Source organism: Giraffa tippelskirchi, chromosome 3 (genome assembly GCF_054371585.1).
Source record: "Giraffa tippelskirchi isolate mGirTip1 chromosome 3, T2T-mGirTip1v1.2.pri, whole genome shotgun sequence".
Lineage (NCBI taxonomy): Eukaryota > Metazoa > Chordata > Mammalia > Artiodactyla > Giraffidae > Giraffa > Giraffa tippelskirchi.
The window spans coordinates 146,821,167-146,846,277 of NC_137277.1; the positions used below are offsets into that span (position 1 = coordinate 146,821,167).

The 25,111-nt window shown below is 37.0% G+C and overlaps 2 protein-coding genes across 13 annotated transcripts in view; one reads left to right on the forward strand and one right to left on the reverse strand.

Annotated features, from left to right (window-relative positions):
- Window positions 1-862: 862 nt before the first annotated feature.
- On the reverse strand, window positions 863-24,129 carry TYW5 (tRNA-yW synthesizing protein 5). Of its 2 annotated transcripts, XR_014078685.1 has the most exons (9): window positions 24,006-24,129; window positions 19,144-19,298; window positions 13,127-13,196; window positions 10,486-10,530; window positions 9,716-9,853; window positions 7,051-7,138; window positions 6,526-6,642; window positions 4,133-4,544; window positions 863-2,450 (listed from the first exon to the last, which is right to left on the reverse strand). XR_014078685.1 is itself a non-coding variant. In XM_081576151.1 (8 exons), exons 1-8 carry the CDS (start codon window positions 24,081-24,083, stop codon window positions 4,288-4,290), a joined length of 948 nt encoding a protein of 315 aa, XP_081432277.1. In that variant the 5' UTR covers window positions 24,084-24,129; the 3' UTR covers window positions 863-4,287. The 2 variants fall into 2 exon arrangements, 1 of the variants encoding a protein (XP_081432277.1); XM_081576151.1 differs by having other exon boundaries at window positions 863-4,544.
- Window positions 24,130-24,379: 250 nt separating this feature from the next.
- MAIP1 (matrix AAA peptidase interacting protein 1) overlaps window positions 24,380-25,111 on the forward strand; it is a 139,797-nt gene continuing 139,065 nt past the window's right edge. For all 11 annotated transcript variants that reach the window (XR_014078688.1, XR_014078686.1, XR_014078692.1 and 8 more), the window contains exon 1: window positions 24,380-24,849. Coding sequence is in view for 3 of the 11 variants with exons in the window: in XM_081576152.1 (XP_081432278.1) it covers window positions 24,400-24,849 (450 nt within the window). In the remaining 8 variants the exon portion in view is untranslated. The remainder of the gene's footprint in view (window positions 24,850-25,111) is intronic.

Here is a 25,111-nt window from a genome sequence, read left to right on the forward strand (position 1 = left end):
CTGGTTAAAATGTGGTGTGATCTGTTTTTCATTTCATGCAATATCTAAACCCGATCGAGGGTAAAGAAGGTTTAGGCACTGAGGATACAGTGCAGACAAAACAGTCCCAGCATGTGAGTATGGAAATGTGTAATAGACTAAGATTGAAGAGGAATGTATGAAACAAAAGATACTATTCTTAAAAGAGCTATTCTGTTACACTTCATTTAAGGGCTTTTAAGAGAAACCTGCTTTAGAGGCTATTCATTGAGACAGACCTCTGTGAATCCAGGTTGCTCTTTATAAAAGCAGAGGCCAAGGATCTCTTAGTGGTAGAGACAGCCAGAGTCACTTAGGATGGCCATTTTAGTATTCCATTTAATGGAACTTGAAAAAATAGACTATAACTTTGGTGTATTTAAGACACCCAAATAGCCATGGCCTGTATGTGTCAAAAAAGACTGTTAGGTAACCTCGGCAGAGACATGTGTGAGTGCCAATCTGTGTTAGCTCCTCCTGACTCCGTTTTTCAGCACCGGGCAGGAGTTAGAACAGCACAGTTCCAACTCCATTTAGACGTGCATCCCTGCTTCCTGCATCTTTGGGGGTGGTCATCTTATAAATAGATTCAACCTTGATGTCTGTTGGTAAATTTAGATGGGTGAGGAAAGCCTCATTACTAAGGTTCTTTTCAAATGTTCACATAGCTGCTGTTCAGAAGGAGGAAAAGATAAGGAAAAAGCCGTGTTGACCTATAGTTTCCCTTGTTCTGATATTTCATCAGTGACAAGTCTGAAATTACTGAATAATTAGAATTCAAATGTAATTATGTGCCAAGACAAATACTGCTGTTTGTGAAAAGATAATAATTACCATCTTCACCTGGGGTACTTTTAAATTTTATTTTGAAACAGTAATATACACCAGGGCAGCAAAAAAAAATTTTTTTTCAGATAATAAATAACTGCAAATTCCAGTCTGCCCATCTACTTGTATAACCTCAGAGGTGATCACTGGTTTCCGTGTGTCCTGGCAGACTTGGGGCTTCCCAGGTGGCTCAGCGGTAAAGAACCTGCCTGCTACTGCAGGAGACACAGAAGACACAGGTTCCATCCCCCCTGGAGGAGGAAATAGCAACCCAACTCCAGTATTCTTGCCAGGGAAGTCCCATGGACAGAGGAGCCTCGCTGGTTACAGTCCATGGGGTTGAAAAAGAGTTGGACTTGACTTAGCAACTAAACACACAGTGTTTACCTACAGCATATGCTTCTTTTATACAAATGTTATCATACTGTACCCATCGTTTCAAACTTTTTTTCTCATTTAATTACCTTGGGAAAATACCTTGCCAGTACAAACATATACCTGTGTCATTCTTTGACTGCATAATATTTCACTTAAAGTCTCTCTTTGTATTCCTTGCCTATGCAGCAAGCAATGCAGTGAGAAGTTTTGCTGGCAGAGGAAAAAATTCCTATGTGCCTCTTGAACTGTAACTAATGTATTCCTAAATATTTGAGATGAGCTGCACCTAAGGGAGATGGAGAATTACTAATCTGGCCACCACAACTATAATTTCAGTTTCTATCACCCAGCTGTGTGAGCCAGAAAATGATTTAAGAAACCTGGATCGACTGGATGATTTCTAAGATCCCTTTCAGCAACAAAATTCTGATATTTGGAATTCTGAGAAGTTGTAACATACTGTGTAATAGTTTACATATTAAAAACATCTCATTTGGTCTCAACCAGGTAGGCAAAAGATTAAAATACTTTGCATTTAAAGTAAAAGACACTAACATTAAAAATTATGACCAGGAAAATAATTTTAAAGCATCCTAAAGGATTCATCTCTAGATATTACAATTTAATGTTGCAATAGGAACCACCTCAAATCTCTCAGCAAAGGAATATAATTAAATGGGAGCCAGCACCAGCCATCAACTGTGTGCCTGCCCTTGAGCTGTCCCCTTTATTTTTGTAGCAACCCTATAAAGTTCAAGTTTTACTTTAAAGATAAGGAAAGCTTCTTAGAGGATTATATAATTTGCCTAAGGTCATCCAGTTTACTTTCCAAGTAAAGTGAATTAAAATGAATATTCATTAGGCAAATTGTAATCTCACATTTACTTCCTAGTTTTCTACATGATTCTGGACATAGGTATTTTGTTCTGATTCTCTTATTGGCTAACAAAAAAGGGGGGGTGGTTATTAAAGAGTGGACATAAATACTGTTCAAACTAAATCATTTTTTTTTCTTCCCCAAGGAAAAGAGTTCTTTGCTTACCCTAAGAAATAACCAAAGATCAAAATCTAGTAATTAGCTATAAAACAATTTCTTTTCTGACAGACTAGCTCTGTTGACCTGAGTAACTTCAATCTTTCTTCCCAAAGATGCCTAGGAAGTTGAGAATAATTTTCTTTATACTTTTCCTTTCTTATTTGTCATAATTTACTGTTTATAGGCTTCCCTGGTGGCTCAGACAGTAAAGAATGGGCCTGCAGTGCAGGAGACCTGGGTTCAATCCCTGGGTCTGGAAGATTCCCTGAAAAAGGGAATGGCTACCCACTCTAGTATTCTTGCCTGGAGAACTCCACAGACAGAGGAACCTAACAGACTGCAGCCCATGGGGTCACAGAGTCGGACACAACTGAGTGACTAACACTTTCACTTTTTAAACCTGAAATTAATCCATTCCAAATACAGGGTATGAGTGAATGTATAATTATTATTAGAGAAAATTTTCTCCATACTTGAAATGCACTAAATCGATGTAATCAGATTGCTTTATATGAGCACTTTTGTGTTCAGTAAATGTATCTGGTCTCTCTTCAATGACATTGTGATATAATTACTAGGTGCAAAACAAAGAATGGCACAGATCCACATACAAACGCTCATTGTCTTCAGTGATGACAACATGATTGAGATCTCTCATGTATTCATTCTTAAAAGAAACTTTTTCTTTAAAAAGGGGATAGCAGAAAACATCTCATAGGGAAAACGTGAATTAGGTTAAAGTTTAGCCATAGGTTTAAATCAAAACAGATTTAAGTATTCAAAAACTGAAAAAAAGAGGCAGGCATGACTTTTACTGGGTACCAAGAAAAACACAATCAGGACCACAATCAGATTCAACAGTTGCTTTGGACAAATCACAAAACTAAGTCCAAATTACTATTATCTAATCCAGGTGTTCTCAATTTTAATTATGCATCAAAAAACTCCCACAAATCTTTTAGATACCTATGCCAAATTCCCAAAATACTGATCTACAAAGATGAGGCCTATGTATCTGTATGTTATAAAAAGCTCAAAAGATTAATGTAGTACACACATTGTTGGTTGCCCATGTTGTTTTATCTAAACTGATTCTAAAAATGACCCATTCTGCCCTCATAAATACCTCCTGTGTCTCAGAGCAAACAAATTCCACTTCCAGCTACAGTAGACCCAAATGATCTAAGAGTTATTCCATATCCTTTACCAGTGACTGGCCCGAGAGTGGACAGGTCTAAGCCACTTTAGATCAATGAGACCCAAGCATATGGTGGCAAATTCTGGGAAAGCTTTAGCGTGTTAAGAAGGCCCCTGAAATCCTCCCCAATTCCTGCACTGCATGTAAATGAAGATGCACACAGTCCCAGTTGCTACTGGCAAACATCCCGTGACCACAAGGGTAGCCAGCACTAGATGATGCCAATGCTGCAATTGAAAATAGCGGGGAGAAAAAAAGCCCAGAGGTTCTTGGTGACCCGCCTACAGAATCACTGGAATAGAAATACTGCAGCCCTTTTTATCAGTTAACTTCATGTATAATGATTCAATAGATTTTCGAATTGTTTAGGTCATTTTAAGTTGGATTTTTTAGTTATTTGCATCTGAAAGCTGAAGGGTTATCCCACTACAGCACCTTTTTCAACCATGTGTGCTATGCTTAGTCACTCAGTCGTGTCTAATTCTTTGTTACCCCATGGACTGTAGCCCACCAGGCGCCTCCATCTGGAGTGGGTTGCTATGCCCTCCTCCAAGGGATCTTTCCAACCCAAGAATCAAACCCAAGTCTCCTGCATTGCAGGCAGATTCTTTACCATGTGAGCCACCAGGGAAGCCCTAATAATCTGTATTAAGTAGAAACGACACAAACATGGCTTCGTAACTAAATCTGTAAGTCGGAGATTGATTTATCTTTCCTATTGTAACAAAGATCGCATCTTTAAAAAACTAATTTACATCTTGTTACACTTTTCCAATATTTGGGCTGAACTGTATTTAAAAGTTTATGCTCATTGCATTCATTTCATTATTCATTCAAAGTTTTTGCTATAGGCTTTGTCTTGAATGTGCAAGACCATTCGCCGTGCATAGAAGTCCCTGTATTCCTCTGGTAATTCAGCCAGTGTTTTTAAGGCTCTGTCCAAAATTTGTACAGCTCTTGATGCTGCTGTCAGATCTTTGTTTCCATAGGTATCCGTTCTATCATAGCATTCAGATGGAAGGTGCTTCCAAAAGACATTCACTCCCACTCCAAACTCTTCAGAAATTACATTATGGAACCATAAAGCTGAAGAAGTATTTAAAAGAAAAAAGTTAAAAAAAAAAGCTACAGTTAAAAAAAACACAAAATGTCAGTGAAATATCACGAATTGCATATAGCCAATTCAAGAAATAAATCTTATAACTAGATCCCTTCGTTAGCACACTCCTAGCTTTTAACAGAATCATTTTAACTTTTATGAATTGCCAACCAATTTAAAGTGTCAATAGCACAACCCTACATTTAAAACTTCTGAAAGTAGCCATTTTTCCTTTTAACTTGAAAGACACAATAAAGTTCTATTTGTTTTTTAGTTCTGTAATTTGGAGCTGTGTTTTGTGTTACTTGTTTACACTTCCTGAGTCACATACCACATCAAAAGTGTTCATTTTTTATACACAGAACATTTCAATTATTTGAGGAGTATCTTTGACCTTTTCTGACTCAGTACAGTACTTTTGTTCTCAAAGACTTCCTGTTTAAGCTGCATTTGGTTTTCTAACTTGATTAAAATCTGCATTCATTGTAGCCTCCCCAGTTTTATATTTCTAATGCAGTTACAATCATCCTATGTTAATGCATGCTCCTTTATAATATATATATAAAGGTAAAGCAAATATTTTGGTTGTGGAAAAGATGAGTAAACTTCGTATAGCTAATATTTTACTTCCACTAGAAAGTTTACTTCTTTGTTTTCGATTGAGAATAAATATTTTCAAAACATAGGTGCTAAAGAAATACTAAACCAACACTACATAAAGATGAAATGCTAGTCACATCCAAAAAGTGTTTAATCTTGTGACAGAAAGGAAGATTTATAAGATGCTAAATTTTAGAAATAAACTCATTCTAAGAGTGCTCTAGAAAAAACGAAAGCTTAAAATATTTCGATTTACAAAACTAGGTTCCAAACATAGTTTTAAACTTAACTATTCTTTCTTTCAGAACCTTTTTTTCCTTATTCAGTGTTAACAGGGATAAAAGCTAACCATTCTGTTAAATTTAAATCCAAAGATGGGACTTCTGCTCCTATTTCAAAATATCTGCAAATGTTCAGTATTTTTTCTCTTTTAAAGTTGTATACAGAATAAGGCAGAACTGCATCACCCTTAACCATGCTCTCAAGATATAAAATGCCCAAATTTAAGTAATGGCAATGAATTTAAAACACAGTGTGCTGTGACTGTTTTCAATGAAGATTGAGAAGTCAAGGTATTAAACTTTTATACACAATTATGTGAAGTACACTAAACAGGACAACACAAAGATGAACAAACTATGGTTCCCTGTCCTCAAGGAATTTATAATCTAGTCCCAAATAAGATCATATTATTATTAATACTTTTAATTTTATCACTCAAGGTATTATTATAAACATATTAACTTATATATGAAAAGTAAAACTATAAGCCAAATTTGTTAATGCCTTAATATTAATTATGATTTTTATAATTTTCAGGTATTCAGTTTTGCATAATTACAGATGTTAACTGATGTTATGGTTACTAACAATAATGCCTATATACTGTTCAAAGAAATTAAGTGACACTAATTCAGACTGTAGAAAGATAGTGCACAATAGTGCACATCATAAGTATTACATTATAACATTTGATATTTAATAAAATATTCTGTTTGGCTTTGAAATATTTCTTTATAATTACTTAAGTGACAGTTCTAAAACATGTAAATATTTTAGAAACAAAATGATTTAAAAAGTACCATGAGGTATAATTTTTTTGCAGATATAAAGTATCTTGCTTAGTATCCTTTAATAAGAGAACTTAAGAGTATAATACTATATTTATATGTTGTCTTTGAAAAACAAGACTTAATATTGTAAGAATCTGTGTTAGCATACTTTAAACACACACATATTTGTATATAAAAAATCATCTTGTATAGAAAAGGATACAGTTAATAAACTTTTGTATTAAAAAAAATCACATAATGGTCAAGTGAGTATAAATATTATAAAAAGCAAGTTATTGAAATCTAGAAATCTTACCAGGAATGAATAACACATCTCCAGCTTTAAGGGAACATTCATACCTTCTTGCCTTGGAAAACAGTGGATATTTAGCTAAGTCTGGGTTATCTATGTTCAGTACTTCTGATTTAGAACCTGAAAAGTTCCAAACCAAGATGATATAGATTGAACAGTTAGCATTTTTTTTAAAAAAAATAACCACAAATATAAATTTGAAAATTTATTTTTTTCCTTAACAACTACTTTACCGTATCACACTGTGAGAACAATTACTGTTCTCCTGAAGACAATTTTCAGTGACCTACCCTTTATTTATAACCATTGACATTCATGTAATATAATCAAGATAATCTGAAAATTTCATTCTTCATAAAACCTATCATCTCATGTATATACGTACACAATAAAGAAAACAATATAAGACATAAATACAAATACAACACGATCATGATTAGGAAGAAGACCTACAAAGTTTTTCTATGAGAATGAAGACATTAAAAAAAATAAAACTTTAGAAATTTATTCTTAAAAAAAAAATAGTACCTGATAAATACAAATATTGGGCATCTCGAGGACTGAACAGAACAACACGCTTTTTTCCTGTCACTTGTATTAAGAAGTTATCCATTACCTGAAGGCAAATAAGAACTTATGAAAAAGCATAAAATTCTAATATACAGAATCAATGGTATTCCAAACAGTTAACTATAAATCCTATCTTTTAATAAAGCTTGATTCAGATTACCTAAAACTCTTATAGTAACATTCTAATTTAACAGTGAAAACAGATGTGTTCACAACTGTTACTGTTACTCCAATACCGCCTTAAAATGGGAAGGATTGGCAGGCCATTAGAAAATCTGCTCAGAACACTATTTGCCTTTGCCTCATCATGATGACAGCAAGTGTAGTTACATCTATTTGAGGCTCCCTTTGGTAAGTATGACCAATTCCCCTGGTGGCTCAGATGGTAAAGCATCTGCCTACAACGTGGGAGACCTGGGTTCAATCCCTGAGTCAGGAAGATCCCCTGGAGAAGGAAATAGCAACCCACTCCAGTACTCTTGCCTGGAAAATCCCATGGATGGAGGAGCCTGGTAGGCTATAGTCCATGGGGTCACAAAGAGTCGGACACGACTGAGCGACTTCACTTTCACTTTCACTTTAGTAAGTATGGGTTTCCCAGATGGTACCAGTGCTAAAGAACCTGCCTGTCAGAACAGGACATGTAAGAAATGCTGGTTTATCCATGGGTCGGGAAGATCCCCTGGAGGAGGGCATGAAGCCCACTTCAGTATTCTTGCCTGGAGAATCCCATAGCCGGAGAAGCCTGGAGGGCTACAGTCCGTAGGGTCGCTAAGAGTTGGACCTAACTGAAGCAATTTAGCACGCACACATGCACGTTGGTAAGTATCTATTTTACTTATCTATCAAGGAATACTATAAGGCCAACATTAGATGATAGGATGAAAGCACTTAGAAAAACCCAGGTGTTGAGGAAACACATGGTAGTGCTGCAACCACTGCTAAACTCTTACTATACGGCCAACCAGAATTTGGTTATAGGAATATACATTGATTTCCAAATTATTTCGATAGGACCATAACTTGGCAAATAATTTTGACAAACTTAGTAATAATGGAGCAATGTTGACTTTTATCGTGTTTGTAAGGGTACACTGTATTAGTACAAATTTTGAAAAATCCTAAAAGCAGAGCTACAAGGACTTCCCTAGCAATCCAGTTATCAAGACTACATGTTTCCAATACAGGGGGTACGGGTTCAATCCCTGGTTGGGGAACTAAGATCCCAAATGCCTCATGGTGCAGCCAAAAATAGAGAAAGAAAGAAAAAAAAAGGCAGAGCGACATTAATTCTCAGCTAAGGAATTAAAATATATACTAAGCAAGACATATTCATGATTATTTACATATCACTTCAACCTAAGCATTTCTCCTTTAACACTGACTTATGTAACCTTTAACTATATAACTAGCATTCCTTTGACTTATTTTTATGTTTAAGAAAAACTTCATAATATTTAAGATAAAACGGATACTACACAAAATTTGTGAGTACAGTTAAAAGTATGAGCTATCATTTTTGTCACATTATTCATGTAACTAAAACCTTAAAAAATGTTAAGACCTTATATCTATTTCATTTAATTATATCAAAATCCTCCCAAGAGGGCCTCAGCTATAAAATACTATAAAATACACTTCTAAAACTTTACTATAAAGTTTTATATTTAAAATATTCTTTTATCTTTGGAAACCTATCAAGGGGTCGCAGAGTCAGACACAACTGTGCAACTAATGTACACACAAGATATTGCTTTAAATTTTCTAAATTTCTCTACCCAACACCAAACTAAACACAAAACTAGACTTCTGTTTTTTAGCTATTTATTTGCACGTGTGTGTCCATGCTCAGTTGTGTCCGACTCTGTGACCCCATGGACTGTAGCCCACCAGGCTCTGCTGTACATGGAATTTTCCAGGCAAGAATACTGGAGTGGGTTGCCATTTCCTACTCCAGGCAATCCTCCGAGGGATTGAGCCCACATCATTTGTGTCTCCTGCATTAGCAGGTGGATTATTTACTGCTGCAACACCTGGGAAGCCCATGCATATGTTTAAGCAAATAAAATTGTAACATCATAAAATAAATGGTCAAGATCAATATCTGCACATCTTACTGCTCAATAAATACAGTAAACACTTGACATTCTCAAGGGATATATACCCTAAGACCTTCAGACATCTCCAAATTTTTATAGTTGGAAATGGCTCGCCACAAACTTCTGCCTTTCTCCCAAACAACAGTTCCATCTAGCCACATGTATAACTTCAACCTTAACATTTTTTCCACTTTCAGTTTCCCTCCTTATCTGGTATCCATTTTTCACATTAAAAAAATAAAACAACTTGAAAAAACTCAGTATATATATATATATATATATGATGAATCAAGAACAAGACCACAGAGAAATGCAAATGTAAGAAACTAGGCTCTGGCATTAACTAAATAATTTACTCCCATACCACTGCCTGGCAAGAGCACCTGTTTTCAAACCTCATGTTTCAGCAAATTACATGTCAGACATCTTCAGGGTATCCTCCTGAAAGTTAACACTGTGAATGTTCAGTCTATAAATTCTAAAGAGCTATTGTGGTTTTAGATTTCTCATTTTATGTAGCATACATCATAGTGTGTCCAAAGTTGTAACCCCGGTGAGCTGATTCGAAAAACACTGGAAAAGAACTGCTCTTCTCTGAAGAATTTTGGAAACTTAATATCTCCTTCCAATAAAGGAAACTGCTTTCTGATATCGGCAACATCCTGCATTGAGAGAAATACAATGAGAATTTTAACAATAAACACAATATTGGAATAATGCTTATTTTATCTAAGGCTGCCATCAGAGCCCAGGATATCATGGAGGAATGGTGCAAAATTCTGCTGTTTTAAAATACTAGGATATGACCATAGCCAACACATGATCTTTCAAGTGAAGGAATGGCAGACTGTGTAATAAGACATTCAACAATATCATTATTGTTAACCTTTATATGCTTCATTAATAGGAAAGTTCATCTTACTCTAAGCAAGAATCATACAATTGCCACCTACTTAAATGTAAGAGTCACTAACTTGAATGTTATCAACTATGTAAAACCTGTGGGTTCTACTAAGAGAGAAGACTAAAAGAAGGTAAAGAAATACATGCCATAAAGAGAAAAGATAGAATCTGACTTGATCATTTTAGGGACTACTCCTTAACTGTGTCCATATTAATTTGACTCTAAATACATATATATGAATTATCCAGGTTTTTTATATCATTTTAGATTATATTTTATTAGCTGAATGGCCATCTGCAAAATAAGTAGAATAGATTCTTTTTTTTTTTGTTAGAATAGATTCTTTAATTGTGGAAAGATTAGATAACTTTTTCCATTCAGAATTCTTACCTTTCTAGGGTCTTCTCCAAGTGATCGGAGGTAGTACTTCTCATCCTTAAACATGCCAAAAAAAATAACATCAGTATTCACTTAAAAATATTAGAAAGTGAAGACAAAAGGAAGTAAATTTGAAAATCTAACCCAATTAAGCCATTTTCAAAAAAAGTTCCATTTTCTTCCCTTTCTACTAATGCTCTCTGGTGGCCATATGAAGAAATGTCTCTATACGTGCTTGTAATAATGACAGGATCCACAAAACATCAGGTAAAATAAATTCTTTATAAAGGCAACACATGCAAACCACATCTAAAGCCACAAAGCTTAATTTAGACTTTATACTCTAAATTATTTACAATCTTAATTAACATCTTAAGACTTTAAAGAATTCCCATTTTTATAACACACATGATCTCAGAGTATCATTGAGGGCCAACAACAAAGTTCGTTAATATAACGCAAATGTAGAAGATAATATAAAATACTTCAAACTTCTAAAACTAATTTTTTAAAAAATCTGAAACATTGTATTTTATAAAGCTAAGCTTATCCCTAATCATAATTCTCAACCCAAATCATCAAGAGTCAGCTCAGATATGAATTAGAACTACGTCATCTTATAGTAATAAATTTAAGTTGATGCTTTAAAAAACTGTCAGTTGTAACTTCATTAAGTAGCTCTAATAGGGAACTATTTGAATTATGAAGTAACAGTGCCTGCATTTTCTGTAATAATTAGTAAACTGAGCCACATCAGGTCAAAAACAGGGGCAACCCAACACAAGAATTCTGCCTCTTTTATACTTACATTGATCATTATAGCACAAACTTCAAAATATATCTCATCTACCATAACAATATATTATACATCTATGTTCATAGATTTTACTTAAATCCAAGATTTACTGATTTTAAATTTTTAACTAGTACCATATCAGATAAGTTTCATAAATTTATTACTAGCTAAACAGGTTCAGGGCTTGCCTGATGGCTCAGATGGCAAAGAATCTGCCTGCAATTTGGGAGATCCAGGTTCGATCCCTGGGTTGGGAAGATCCTCTGAAGAAGGGAATGGCAACCCACTCCAGTATTCTTGCTTGGAGAATTCCACGGACAGAGGCTAAGTCCATGGGGTTGCAAAGGGTGGGACACGACTAAGCGACTAACACTTTCACTTTCAAACAGGTTTCAAAGTCTGTTCTTCAAAATTCTAAGAGTTTTCTACCAGTTCTAATGTTTCAGGATTTAAAATATAAATTTATGTGGCAGATACAGAGATGCACCACAGAATCCTCTTCAAGAAAAGATTCATTAATTGCAAGAATTGTGATAAACTTACAGCTGTCAGCTGTTAACTCCTTCAGGTCCACCTCACCCTTTGAACTGAAGGTCATGCTCTTTCTAGGGTAGGCTCAACCAATGACTAAGCAAGATGGTAAAAGGCCTAGACACTGCCACCCTGGACAGGATTCCTCTCGGAAGTAGTCTTTGCTCAGGAGTTCCACATGGAGCTGGCAAAGAGTTGGTCAGCTCTGGATCACTGCCTGATGGCACCCTCTACCCAAATCTTCTTCTTTTCTTTCACAGGTATTTTCTCCAATAAGTCTTTTGCAGTCCTAATTTCATCACAGCATGTGTTTCCCAGAGAACTGAACTGACAGTCCAATTAATCTTACGCATCACCCTAATTTTTAGACTTTAATACCATTATCTTGTCCCTATTTCCTTTATTTCACTTGACATTTCATGGCTATTTAAATCTGTGCCACTCATTACCCTTGGACAGGAAAGTACCAAAGTGCAGCTGAACATATATGTTAAAGCATGACTGTAAAGCTAAGAAACATTTTTCAGATATAGCTAATGGAATCAGTTTTGTAGATATTCTAGTCATACAATTAGAATCAGACATCTGGGATTTGTAGGGATAATGGTGGATCTAGTGTAAACATCATGTGATGAAAGAACAGAGAAAATGCAATACCTTTTACCACCAAACTGACCATCAGCCCAGCTGGCTCAGATGCACACAACAGCTTTCTTCAAAGCTTAAAAAGCAGTTTATTTTTCAAATGTGCTTTTGAGATAACACAGTAAATTTTTTTTAAATGTATTTATAAAAGCCTCAGTGTCTCATCTCAAGATATTTAAATTCTGTTTTGCATTATTTTAAGCTGATTATGTAAATAAGTAGAATTCTTCTGCATATAATCCTGAACAAATGTTATAGCAAATACACACAACAGAAATCACATTAATAACAATAAAAAAATACAGAAATAGTCTTATAGATATGAAAACAAAGTTCTCCTTTTTAGCATCTGAACTTGGCATATCAGACCAAAGCATTTTCAGAGGAGGAAGTATTAGTGTTAATAACTAACATTTAGTGAGTGATTCCTACCTGTCAGGCACTGTGCTGAGTACAGATTTTATTGAGTTAACTGTCACAAAAAACTTATGAAATAGGTACTATTACTGTTCCTATTTTACAGATGAGAATACCGAAGCACAGAAAGGTAATGAGGACAATGTTTGAGATCTAATAAATAGCACAGCTAGAATATCATATATCTAACATTCTTTTATAAGAAAATAATTTAGTGATTACATTATTAATGTTTTCTTAAGAAAATGTGTTAAAAACAATTACCTCTGAAATAAAGAATTCCGTATGCTTTTCTTCAGCTGCCCTTTGCACCAACTTGTCAAAAGGTAAAGTTCTGAAATAAACACAAAAGAATCCTTGGACTTAGTAAAAATAAACTTAGTAATACTGTAGTAATACTGTAGCCACTACACACACACACACACACACACACACACACACACACACACACACACACACACACACACACACTGCTTGCTGGAGTTTGATATAATCTTCTGTTTTACAACACAGTAACCATAATTTTTATTATAACCTATTATGTGGAATCTAAGTTTTCAAACTTCATTCAGAGTTGAGCTTATTTGACTTAGGTTGTCTGAAATTTTGCTTTCAAAAATTAAAGATTTTTAGATCTACAGTACAGATGGATCCTTCTCATATGTCAATATACTCCTATTCCAAGTTGTTGTTAGGAAAATGTTTCTGGTTTTATGGTATATATGGAAATATACAAACTTGCAAGCTTTTACTGCCACTAATTTTCAAGTTTCATGGCAAAACGATGAGAGGGGCAAACTACTAGTGCTGCTGTAGAAGAGATAACAAACAAACGGTCCCATGAAAACAAAGCCCCTCCCCGTCTCACCAACCTGCCTGCCTTCTGGCACCACCAAACAAAACTGCTTTCACCCTTCTATACCACATTCTATCATTTCAGGCTTCTGAGTAATAGCTCAAGGATTCCAGTGAAGTGATCAGATTTTATTCTTAAACATTTCTGCCCAAAGGCCCATCTCCTTCCATCCTGGTAAAGAGAGTTGAACACTGTAGAAGCAAAGTTTGTTTCCTTTACCTCACTCCTTTGAGTCTGAGGGTTACCTTTTCTGAGTCATATCCTATCTGTTCAATCTTCTAGAATCAAAAGTACTGCCCACTATCTAAAGATGATACCTTATCAGAAACATCAAACACATACAATGACATCATCAAAGGCATCTGAGTCACTACACTCTAGCCTCCACACCTCTGACTAAAAGTTTAATCTTTCCCTCTTCAGTCAGTCAGTCAGTCAGTTCAGTCACTCAGTCCTGTCCAACTCTTTGTGACGCCATGAATCGCAGCACGCCAGGCCTCCCTGTCCATCACCAACTCACGGAGTTTACCCAAACCCATGTCCATCAAGTTGGTGATGCCATCCAGCCATCTCATCCTCTGTCGTCCCCTTCTCCTCCTGCCCCCAATCCTTCCCAGCATCAGGGTCTTTTACAATGAGTCAACTCTTCGTTTGAGGTGGCCAAAGTATTGGAGTTTCAGCTTCAACATCAGTCCTTCCAATGAACACACAGGACTGATCTCCTTTAGGATGGACTGGTTGGATCTCCTTGCAGTCCAAGGGACTCTCAAGAGTCTTCTCCAACACCACAGTTTAAAAGCATCAATTCTTCTGTGCTCAGCTTTCTTTATAGTCCAACTCTCACATCCATACATGACCACTGGAAAAACCATAGCCTTGACTAGACGGACTTTTGTTGGCAAAGTAATGTCTCTGCTTTTTAATATGCTGTTTAGGTTGGTCATAACTTTCCTTCCAAGGAGTAAGCGTCTTTTAATTTCATGGCTGCAATCACCATCTGCAGTGATTTTGGAGCCCAAAAAAATAAAGTCTGACACCGTTTCCACTGTTTCCCCATCTATTTCCCATGAAGTGATGGGACCAGATGCCATGATCTTAGTTTTCTGAATGTCGAGTTTTCAGCCAACTTTTTCACTCTCCTCTCTCGCTTTTATCAAGAGGCTTTTTAGTTCTTCTTCACTTTCTGCCATATGGGTGGTGTCATCTGCATATCTGAGGTTATTGATATTTCTCCAAGCAACCTTGATTCCAGCTTGTGCTTCTTCCAGCCCAGTGTTTCTCATGATGTATTCTGCATATAAGTTAAATAAGCAGGGTGACAATATACAGCCTTGACGTACTCCTTTTCCTATTTGGAACCAGTCTGTTGTTCCATGTCCAGTTCTAGCTATTGTTTCCTGACCTGCATACAGGTTTCTCAAGAGGCAGAGATGGTATTCTCATCTCTTTCAGAATTTTCCACAGTTTATTGTGATCCACACAGTCAAAGGCTTTGGCATAGTCAATAAAGCAGAAATAGATGTTTTTCTGGAACTCTCTTGCTTTTTCGATGATTCAGCAGATGCTGGCAATTTGATCTCTGGTTCCTCTGCCTTTTCTAAAACCAGCTTGAACATCTGGAATTTCACAGTTCACGTATTACTGAAGCCTGGCTTGGAGAATTTTGAGCATTACTTCCCTAGCGTGTGAGATGAATGCAATTGTGCAGTAGTTTGAGCATTCTTTGACATTGCCTTTCTTTGGGATTGGGCTGAAAACGGATCTTTCCCAGTCCTGTGGCCACTGCTGAGTTTTCCAAATTTGTTGGCATATTGAGTACAGCACTTTCACAGCATCATCTTTCAGGATTTGAAATAGCTCAACTGGAATTCCATCACCTGCACTAGCTTTGTTCGTAATGATGCTTTCTAAGGCCCACTTGACTTCACATTCCAGGATGTGAATCTTTCACTCTTACTAACAAACATCTTTCCACTTGAACTCTGTAACAGGGAGGTAAGATTTCCTTGTAAGATGACCATGCAATGCTTTCCTAGAAACATAGTGGGTTAAGATAAATGTGGAATGTCAGCTGTTAGAACAGAAAACACTGTTTACTGAAAAGAAAAAGACCCTCTGGGAATTCCCTGGAGGTCTAGTGGTTAAGACTGTGCTTCCAATGCAGGGGGCATAGGTTTGATCCTTGGTCAAGGAACTAAGATTCCACATGCCAGGCATCTCGGCAAAGTGAAAGTGAAAGTAAAAGTCGCTCAGTTGTATCTGACTCTTTGTGACGCCATGGACTATACAGCCCATGGAATTCTCCAAGCCAGAATACTGCAGTGGGTAGCCTTTCCCTTCTCCAGGGGATCTTCCCAACCCAGGGATTGAACCCATGTCTCCTGCATTGCAGGCAGATGCTTTACCAGCTGAGCCACAAGGGAAGCAAATCTCAGCAAAAAAAACAATTATTTATTATGTCTGGACTAGAAGGATGGTGAGTCAACTCTTAATTGTTGGGAAGCAGAGACCATGACTTCCCTGTGCGCAGTATAACTCAGTAATTGAGCACGTCCCTTGGAGGAACTGAGAAACTAAGGTCATAGTCATCTTATGCTACAGGTTTCTGTGGACTATGTAGCTTAACTAAGGTACGGTATCTCTGTATCCACCTCTAGTCTTGTTCCCTTACAAGGAAGCTGTCACTTAGTGAGCCAAAAGTGGCTTCTGGATTGGTATAAGGATTCTACTGATACTGTCCTGCTAGGATGCTGTTTCCTGCCTTGTACCCCTTTGCAAAGCTAAGCGAATCTGATGCCAGATTCACTGCAGGTATCAATCTGAATTTGAGGACACTACTGATAATTATGTACAGTGGACATTGCAAGAGAGAAGAAAGAAGGCTGTCATCTACTCAGACCAATCTACTACTATAGTTTCTGGCTAATAATATCAACAAATTTATTTGTTCAATGTTTTCCATCTCTGATCTCACTATATACCCTTCATTCCTACCAAAGCATCTTTTGAAGAGTTTGGAAATAATACAGAAGCCTCTGCAGGCCAGAGCTACCTCTGTAATTGGTGCAGTTGCTAAGGTCTTAGAGAGAACCTAAGACCTTTACAAGAACAGGCCAGGTAGAGTAGTTCAGTCCAAAGCAGAACTTGAGTGGCCCCAGCAACCTTCTCCTTTAGTAGTACCATCCAAGCTTCTACAGAAGCTAAGCTGAGAGAGGGAGAAACAGGCATATCAATTGGGAAGTTCCTTGGCCTTAAGGCCTCATCTATCCTACGCATGTTTCAGTAAGAGCACCTGCTATACGATGCTCCACTTGTTTGGACTGATAAACAGACCAGCAAGTGAGGTAGTATCCAAGAGGGATTAGGGCAAATTTGGGAATAAGTCTTGGTTCCATCATTTCAAGCTATATTTACAATCTTCAGCAAATTATTTAACATTTTTAAGCTTCTGTTTTCTCATCTGTATAATTATCAGTTAAAAAATCTACCTCATAGACATTTAAATGAGTAATATAATCTAGGATGCACAGTACCTGATATATAAGAAATGTTCGATAAAAGATAGATGGTGGGGTTAATAATAATGGTAACACAGCAGCAAGCAGTTAACAACATTCAGAAAAAGAAAAAAAAAATCCTTACTAGTCTGTTCCCTATTTTGGAAAGGTTTCTTTCCAAGATTAGGAATGATAAAATTGTAACAAACAATAAGAGCAGGATGACAGGAGTTAGACGATGTGGATGTGATAAGCAGAAGCAGCGAAGCAAAGCTCATGTAAGACTCAGATTTGAAAAAAAAACCTATGGACAGAATACCAACAGTATCCTTTCAAGGCTCTTCATTTTTATGTATATGGATTCTTGAAGAACAGTAAGAGCTACCATGAAGAAAGAAGTAAAAACTAAGACTTGGGAACATATTTATCTTCAAGTGTTTAAAAAGCAGAAATGAAACCTTAAAGTGTTAATAATGAGATATGTGCATGGGTTTTCTTACTTTCCAGCCTCTCTCTTTGGCCTAGATGCCTCCCTTCTTTCCTGCTCCCCAATAATTGCAAAAATGACTACATCTGTTTTCCTTCTGTCTCTAAGCAAATAATCTTGCAACTCTTTAGCAGCTCTAGTGAAAGGCTCAAAGGAGCTGGAATAGGAACTATTACATAATATACGTGCTTCAAAAACATGTTTTGAAAAGTTTATAGGACATGACATAACATCAAGGCAATTCAAGATGAAGTTTCAATACCCATTTGTTACAGCACTGGGCTTCCCTGAAAAATAAACATCATTAACTGCAGGCTGAGAAACACTCATCAATCCAGCACTTTCTTTCACTTTCTTGTTTAATAAAAAATGAAAAGTTCTTACACTTGGAAAAATTTATGGCAATTAAATTCAACTCATGGCCTATTAAAAACCAAAACTGTAAATATTCAAAGAATCAAATACCAAGAAATGGTTTGGCAAGCTACTACATGAACTTGGAAAACTCTAATGAGAAAAGTATGACCCTGGACACTGGAAGCTCTGTTTAGCTCATCTCTAAACTCTGGAGGGAACAGTGAGAGCCACCTTTCTTTAAAAAAATCAGTCTTTTGTGAACATGGTTTTTCAATAGACTGGATTTGCTGGGAACTACATGTGCTCAGAATTTGAAAATTGTTTTTAAATTTAACATTTTTAGTGAAACTCAAGGGAATAAACAGCACAGTAAAACTAAAGATTACAGCATTTAAAGCTTTCAAGTTCAGACATAACACAGCTTTCAACTATCTTTTACTTTTAAGACGTCCCAAAACATAAAATGACAACCATGAGGGAAATTTAACATATTTAAGATTATTTTGTCAAAAAAGAAAGTCATATTTATCCAAGCTGACAAAAGATTATACCAAACATAGCAACCACCTGTCTTATATTTCTGGAGAGGGCAGAAAAAAAAAACAACAGGAGCTTATCCTTAACTAAAAACAATCTGGAAGTAGAAAATCTTCCAAAAATAGGGCATTTAAAATTAAAACAGGTTATGAAGGAAAACTTTAGAATTTATGACTCTAGATAACAATTACTGATGTGAGAGGATCAACTAATCAATGAAGCACTAAATGAATACTGCACATCCAACTTTAGATGTAATCTAACTCTAGTTACAGAAATTCTCTGCTCTTTCCATAACTCCAGAGGGTATTGGGTATACACTCTATTTTTAAAATAGTCTTTGGAAATGTCTTTGTATAATTATGTAAGCTGAGCATTCTTGTCTTTTAAAAGCCATTCTTTAAAAATTAGTAAGCTATTCCACCAACTTATATCAAACAAGCTGAGAGAGAAAATGCCATATGGTCTTTGTATAATAATGCAAAAATATTTTACAGGTTTAAAAAAAGTTACATGTATCCCCAGAGTAAACCTCAGAAGAAAATACCTATATACAAAGTTTTTACTAATGAAGTCCATCTGGGCAACTGCAGCAACATGAATTTTCACCTCTTTCCTCCCTCCGATTTGGCTGAGGTAATCCACTGTCCATTTGCTTGTACACGCTCCCAAATCAATTCCTTCCAACACTAGAGGTTTTCTCTGTGTGGGAAAAATCAAAAATTAGGGAAAACCAACAATATATCAGGAGTTATATTGGGTAATAAAGGGATAAAAACAAATAACAAATGACTATTGATCCCAAGATGCTCAAAATCAGATCTTCTAACAATTTATGCTGTAACTAAAACAGGAAGAGCAAACTATGTAATATACTTAGAACAAAATTTTAACACTAGGAAAACAAAACCAAACCAAACAGCAATACTATCATAAGCTTAGAAACAAGAGAAGTCAGAATATTATTTAAAGCATTTTTATGAGTGTTATATATAACAAAAAATACAACTGATTAAAATTTGTACTTTATAGTCAAATATTGTTTGCAACTTTTTATTTTGATAACCATTCTAAACTTATGGAAAAGTTGCAAGAACATTACAAAGAACTCCCATATACCATTTACTCTGAGTCACGAGTTGCTAATTTAACACTTTGCCCCACTTACTTTACCATCTGCTCTCACTCTTGCAATGTGTGTATAGAGACATATTAAAGATAATTTAATTTTTTCTAAACTATTTCAGGGTAGTTTTCCAAACTGTCTCTATCATGCTCCTTTATCTCTAAAACTTGAGCATATTTTCTGAGAACAAAGACATTCTTTTATATAACCACAGAATAATTATCAAAATTATATTTAACAGTTATAATACTTTTATCTAATCCAGCCTGTATCCAAATTTCACTAATTGTCTCTGTATTTTTTCCCTACTTCTGAGATACCACACTGCATTTAATTCCTTCACCTCTTTTAATCTGGAACAGTTCCTCAGACTTGTTCTTCTATAACCTAGACATTTTTTGAAGAGTACAGGTTACTTATCTTACAGAATGTCCTTCAATGCGAATTTACATGATGCTTCTCCATGATCAGATGCAGCTTACGCATTTCTGCAAAGAATGTACCACTCAGTATTGCTGAGTGCAAAAACGTGATTTAAAAAAACATCACCTTCTACATGCACTAGCTGGTATTCTAATGTAAGAATTAGCTCTAACTTCTCCATTCATTCATTTTTTTTCATTGAGTTATAATCTACTGATAAAATTTTGAAGTTCAAGTTATCCCAGATTTGGCCAGTAAGAATCCCTTCAAGCTGGCTCTTATGACTTTCTGCCTGAGCACGTCTTACTTTATGGCAAAATAACATAATCCAGTATTATTTTACCTCTCTGTCCCAGCCCTATAGTTATTTCTTCAAGTAGCTCTGGTTTCTTCTAGTGGGGAATGCTGTTTAGAAACAATGATCTGGGTGCTAAATGTGTTCATGACTATTGACGTGTCATTACATATAGGCCTTCTCAGGGGACAGAGCTAGAAAACACATGAACGTGTGTATATACTCACTCCCTCCCCCCTCCCCCAAAATATACACCCACACACAAACACACTACATATGCATATGGTTGTATTTCTCTCTCTCAATATGTACTATACACACACACACACACACACACACACACACACACACACACACACACACACACACACACAGTCTTAATGGATGTATGATAAATCATGATACTTCCAATATGGTTACCCAATTCCAAACTTATACCACAACATTTATTTTAATATTTCTTGTTCATATTTGTAAACTACCCCCTCTCTTCGTGAGAAACCTGGTTCCAATCATCCTCAATGTTTAATCAGTTGTACAATCCCAGAATTTACAATAAGTACTCCTACAATTGCTAAGTTATACCACTGCAAAAAAGTATACAAACTAGAATTCAGCATTGTTTATAGTTCTTTTTGTTTTTAGACTGTCACTGAAGCAAAGTATGGGCTTCCCTGGTGGCTCAGACGGTAAAGTGTTTACCTGCAATGCAGGAGACCCATGTTTGATCCCTGGGTAGGGAAGATCCCCTGGAGAAGGAAATGGTAATCCACTCCAGTATTCTTGCCTGGGAAATTCCACAGAAGAGCCTGGCAGGCTCCAGTCCCTGGGGTTGCAGAGTTGGACGTGACTGAGCAACTAACACATTCTAAATTCATAATCAAACTACTGTATTCAAAAGTGACTTAGGTTACTTCTCCTCTCTTCTTTAATTAGGTTCACCTGTTATTTTTATATTCTATACTAGAGTTTGGGGTTTTTTAAAATTATTCCTTATCCATGTTAATTTTATTATTACTATTATTTCAGAATATAAAACATTAATGTGATCTCCAAAGTCAAAATTATATAAAAAAGGTCACTGCATCTATACTCACCCATGTTGTAATCCCTCAACCCCTACAGATAACCAGTCTCATTAATGTCTGGCTTATCATCCCCATGCTTCTTTTTTGCAAAGTGATCAAAAAACATATAAACTTTCTTATTTTTTTATACAAAAGTATCTTATTTATACATTGTCTTTTGTAATTTTTTCTTTTTAATTTAAAATTATATCCTGAAAACCACTACTATCAGTTCAGATTTTCTCTCATTGTTCTTTTACAACTTAGCACACTATAGTGTAAATGGACAATTTAATCAGTCTCCTACAGTAGGTTTTTTAGGGTTATTTGTAATCATTCTCAAACATAATAAATACTAGGTATTTTCATACTGTTGGAAGTATATCCCCAGAGTAAACTCCTGAAGAGGAACTACTACATCATAAAGTAAACACATCAACAGCTTTGTTAGATATGCCAAATTCCCCTCCATTAGGCTTGTACTACTTGGCATAAAATGTGAATACCAGTTTCCTCACAGACTCACAAATAGTGTGTTATTAAAGCCTTTTGATTTTTGCCAATATTATACATAAATGGTATCTATTTCAGTATAACTTTAAATTCTTTTATGAGTAAAGCTGAATATCTTTTCATGTGTTTAGAGGTCATTTTTATCTCTTTGTCAACTGTTCACTTTTTAATCAGATTTTTGCCTGCTTCCTCATTAATTTTTAAAAGTTCTTTACATATATATGCTTTTACTGACCTTTAATGAAATATATATTGTAATATTTTCCTCCCCGTTTGAATTCGATGTACTCAAATTTTAATCTTTTCTTTTATTACACTTGGGTCATAAGGAAACCCTTCCATAGACCTAGATTGCAAAGAAATGTATCCATGTTTTCCTCTAGTACTTATGTAATTTCTTTTTTTTATTTAGATCTCTGATCCATTTGGAGATTACTTTTGTGTATGGTGTCAGATATAAATCTAATTTTATCTTATAAATGACTGTGACTATCCAGTTGTCCAAGCACCATTTATTTAACTGTTCATCTTTGCCCTAGTGATTTAATGTCATGTTCATCACACACTAAATTTCTATATGAATGGAAATTTATCCAGACTCTGGAGATACATATATAAAGTCACTCAGACTTTCTTCTCTATTCCTCTGGTCTGTCTATCCATGCAACTGTACCACACTGTTGGTTATTCAAACATTTTAAAAAATCTGATAGGACTATATCTCTTCATAGCTTTTCTTTAGAGTTTCTTAAGTAGAAAAGTCTTGTTTTGCAAATTAGTTACTGATTTCTAGTTTTATTACACTGTGATCAGTGTTATTTGCAATTTTCCACTTTACAATGTTTAGTAATGCTTTCTTTGTAACATATTATGTCTTGTCTAAGAAGGCTAAATTACAAAACACTTTTTGCTAGCCATCTTACAAAGCATTTTCACATTCATACATCATTTGATGGTCACAATTCTATCTTGAAGGCATCTTACTTACACTGTGTCCTGTGGTGGGAAAGGACAATAACCCATCGAGCCTAGCCTCCCAAATAAATTGACTTGAATCCTCCCCGTAGGTTTCTAACTCCTAAAAGAAAACTTCATCCCTGACTTTTGTAACACTCAGAACTGTAGCTCTACAACCATCCTCAGAGATATAAATATCAAGCAAAATTACTGGGGTAGGGGGTTCTTTATCATGAGCAGGCTAATTGTAATCTTATAGGTGTTTTGTTTTTTTTTTAATATCTGTTCGGCTCTTTATTCTCAGTTTTTCTGAAGCCTAGATTCCCTTGCAAAAACACTGCAAGTAAAAACACTTTCTCCCCCATTAATATTTTTCTGAGTTTTGTTTTAAAGAACTAAGGTTCGAATTACAGATACAAAAGAATCGAACGTCTGATCTACAATCCAAGTTAGTTAGAATCCAATGGAAGTTTCTCAGGGGATTCCCATTGCTTCCCCTTTTGGATCAGGGCGGTGAAAAACTACTCCTTCAAATCCAGTAATTCGTGTAGACTAACAGGCGCCATTCAAGCTATTAGGGGGTGGGAGGTGGGGCGCGAAACTGCCCCTCGATTTTAAGAAATTCGACGAAAGACTTGAAGACCTGGGGGAGGCAGGGGAGGGGGTTGGGGGGGTTGGAGGGGTTGGGTAGGTATGTCCCTAGGGTGCCATGGTAACGGTATTAGACTCCTCGATCGGACTCCCGCAAGGCAGCTAGCGGGGCTTATTAGGCAAAATATTTCTTGTTGTCAGCGTTCTGCCGTCCAACTGCTTCCCAGAAACGTGGAACGGTGCTCGCCGGAAAATTGAATAGATGAGACCGTCAACATCCCCCACGTGCTCCCTTGGCCGCAGGGCCAACCAGCCACTTTCAACTGACAACCTCCTCCCCACAACCTGGATCGCAAGAAACCAGTTCGGAGCTGCTCGAGTGGTACGAACGGGTATCCACCGACATCCTGTGGTTCCGCCCCGCGAGAGGGCCTCACCTGCGGATACAGGTGCTCTATGAACTGCTCCTGCGAAACGCCCTCGAATCGGGGTACTGGGAAGCGGTGCCCGGCCATGGTTGTTCACGCCAATCCTGCTCCAAGTCCTGGGACCCTCTGCACTAACACGTTCCTCAGCGCGCGATCCGCCCGGAAACAAGACCCGGAGAGAAAAGGTCCGGAAGGCAGGCTGAGTCGCGAGAACGGCCGGTTCCGAGTGCGGGGCTCGGGGCCGACAGGCGTATGATGGAGAGCAGAGAAGGGGCGAATTCACCAGAGGTGGCAGCAACAGGCCAGCTCGCCTCTCCAGTCTCTCCGAACCTCGCTGAGGTGGTTTCACACCGACTTACTTTCCATGATGCACAGGCAAGCACAGAGGTGAAAGGTCACAAAAATGGCGCTGGCCGTCCGTCTTTTACCCCGCTTGCTAATTTCTCGGCCTCTAACGGGCTGGGCCGCCCGACTCCGGACTCCCGGTTCGGCCGAAGTGAAGCCCCCGTTGTCTGGACTTTGCTGCTTCTGCCGCCGCCGCCTCGGCTCGGGAGCAGCCCCATTTCCTCGAGTCTCTTGGGCCTCCGCGGCCTTGGCCTTGTCTGCTCGGGGTCCTCAGCGTCCCCTGCTCAGCCCCCTGGAAGTCGCCGCAACCCTCCCCACTTTCCCTTCCTGCCCCCGGCGAACCTACAGCACCGAGGAGCAACCCCAGCAGCGTCAGAAAACCAAAATGATCATTCTGGGGTTCTCCAACCCCATCAACTGGGTTCGGACTCGAATTTACTCCTTCCTTATCTGGGCTTATTTCGACCAAGAGTTCAGCATCACAGAGTTCTCAGAAGGAGCGAAGCAGGTTGGTTTATTTCTCTAGGAATAATTTACCCACCTCTCATGAATTCAGCAGTTAAGATACGCAAAAGCGTTTAGCGGTGAGATTTCCACTGGGTCTCAAATGATCAAATGTGGGTAGTGACCCAAATACAGAGCCCTCACGCCACTTCTTGCTGTAAGTTAAGCTTCTACTTCTGTTTGCACGGTCTCCGAGGAATATGGGATTGATTGAGACACCAATTTGAAGTCCCTTAATTACTTTTTCTGCCCTCTGCAGGTTTTGG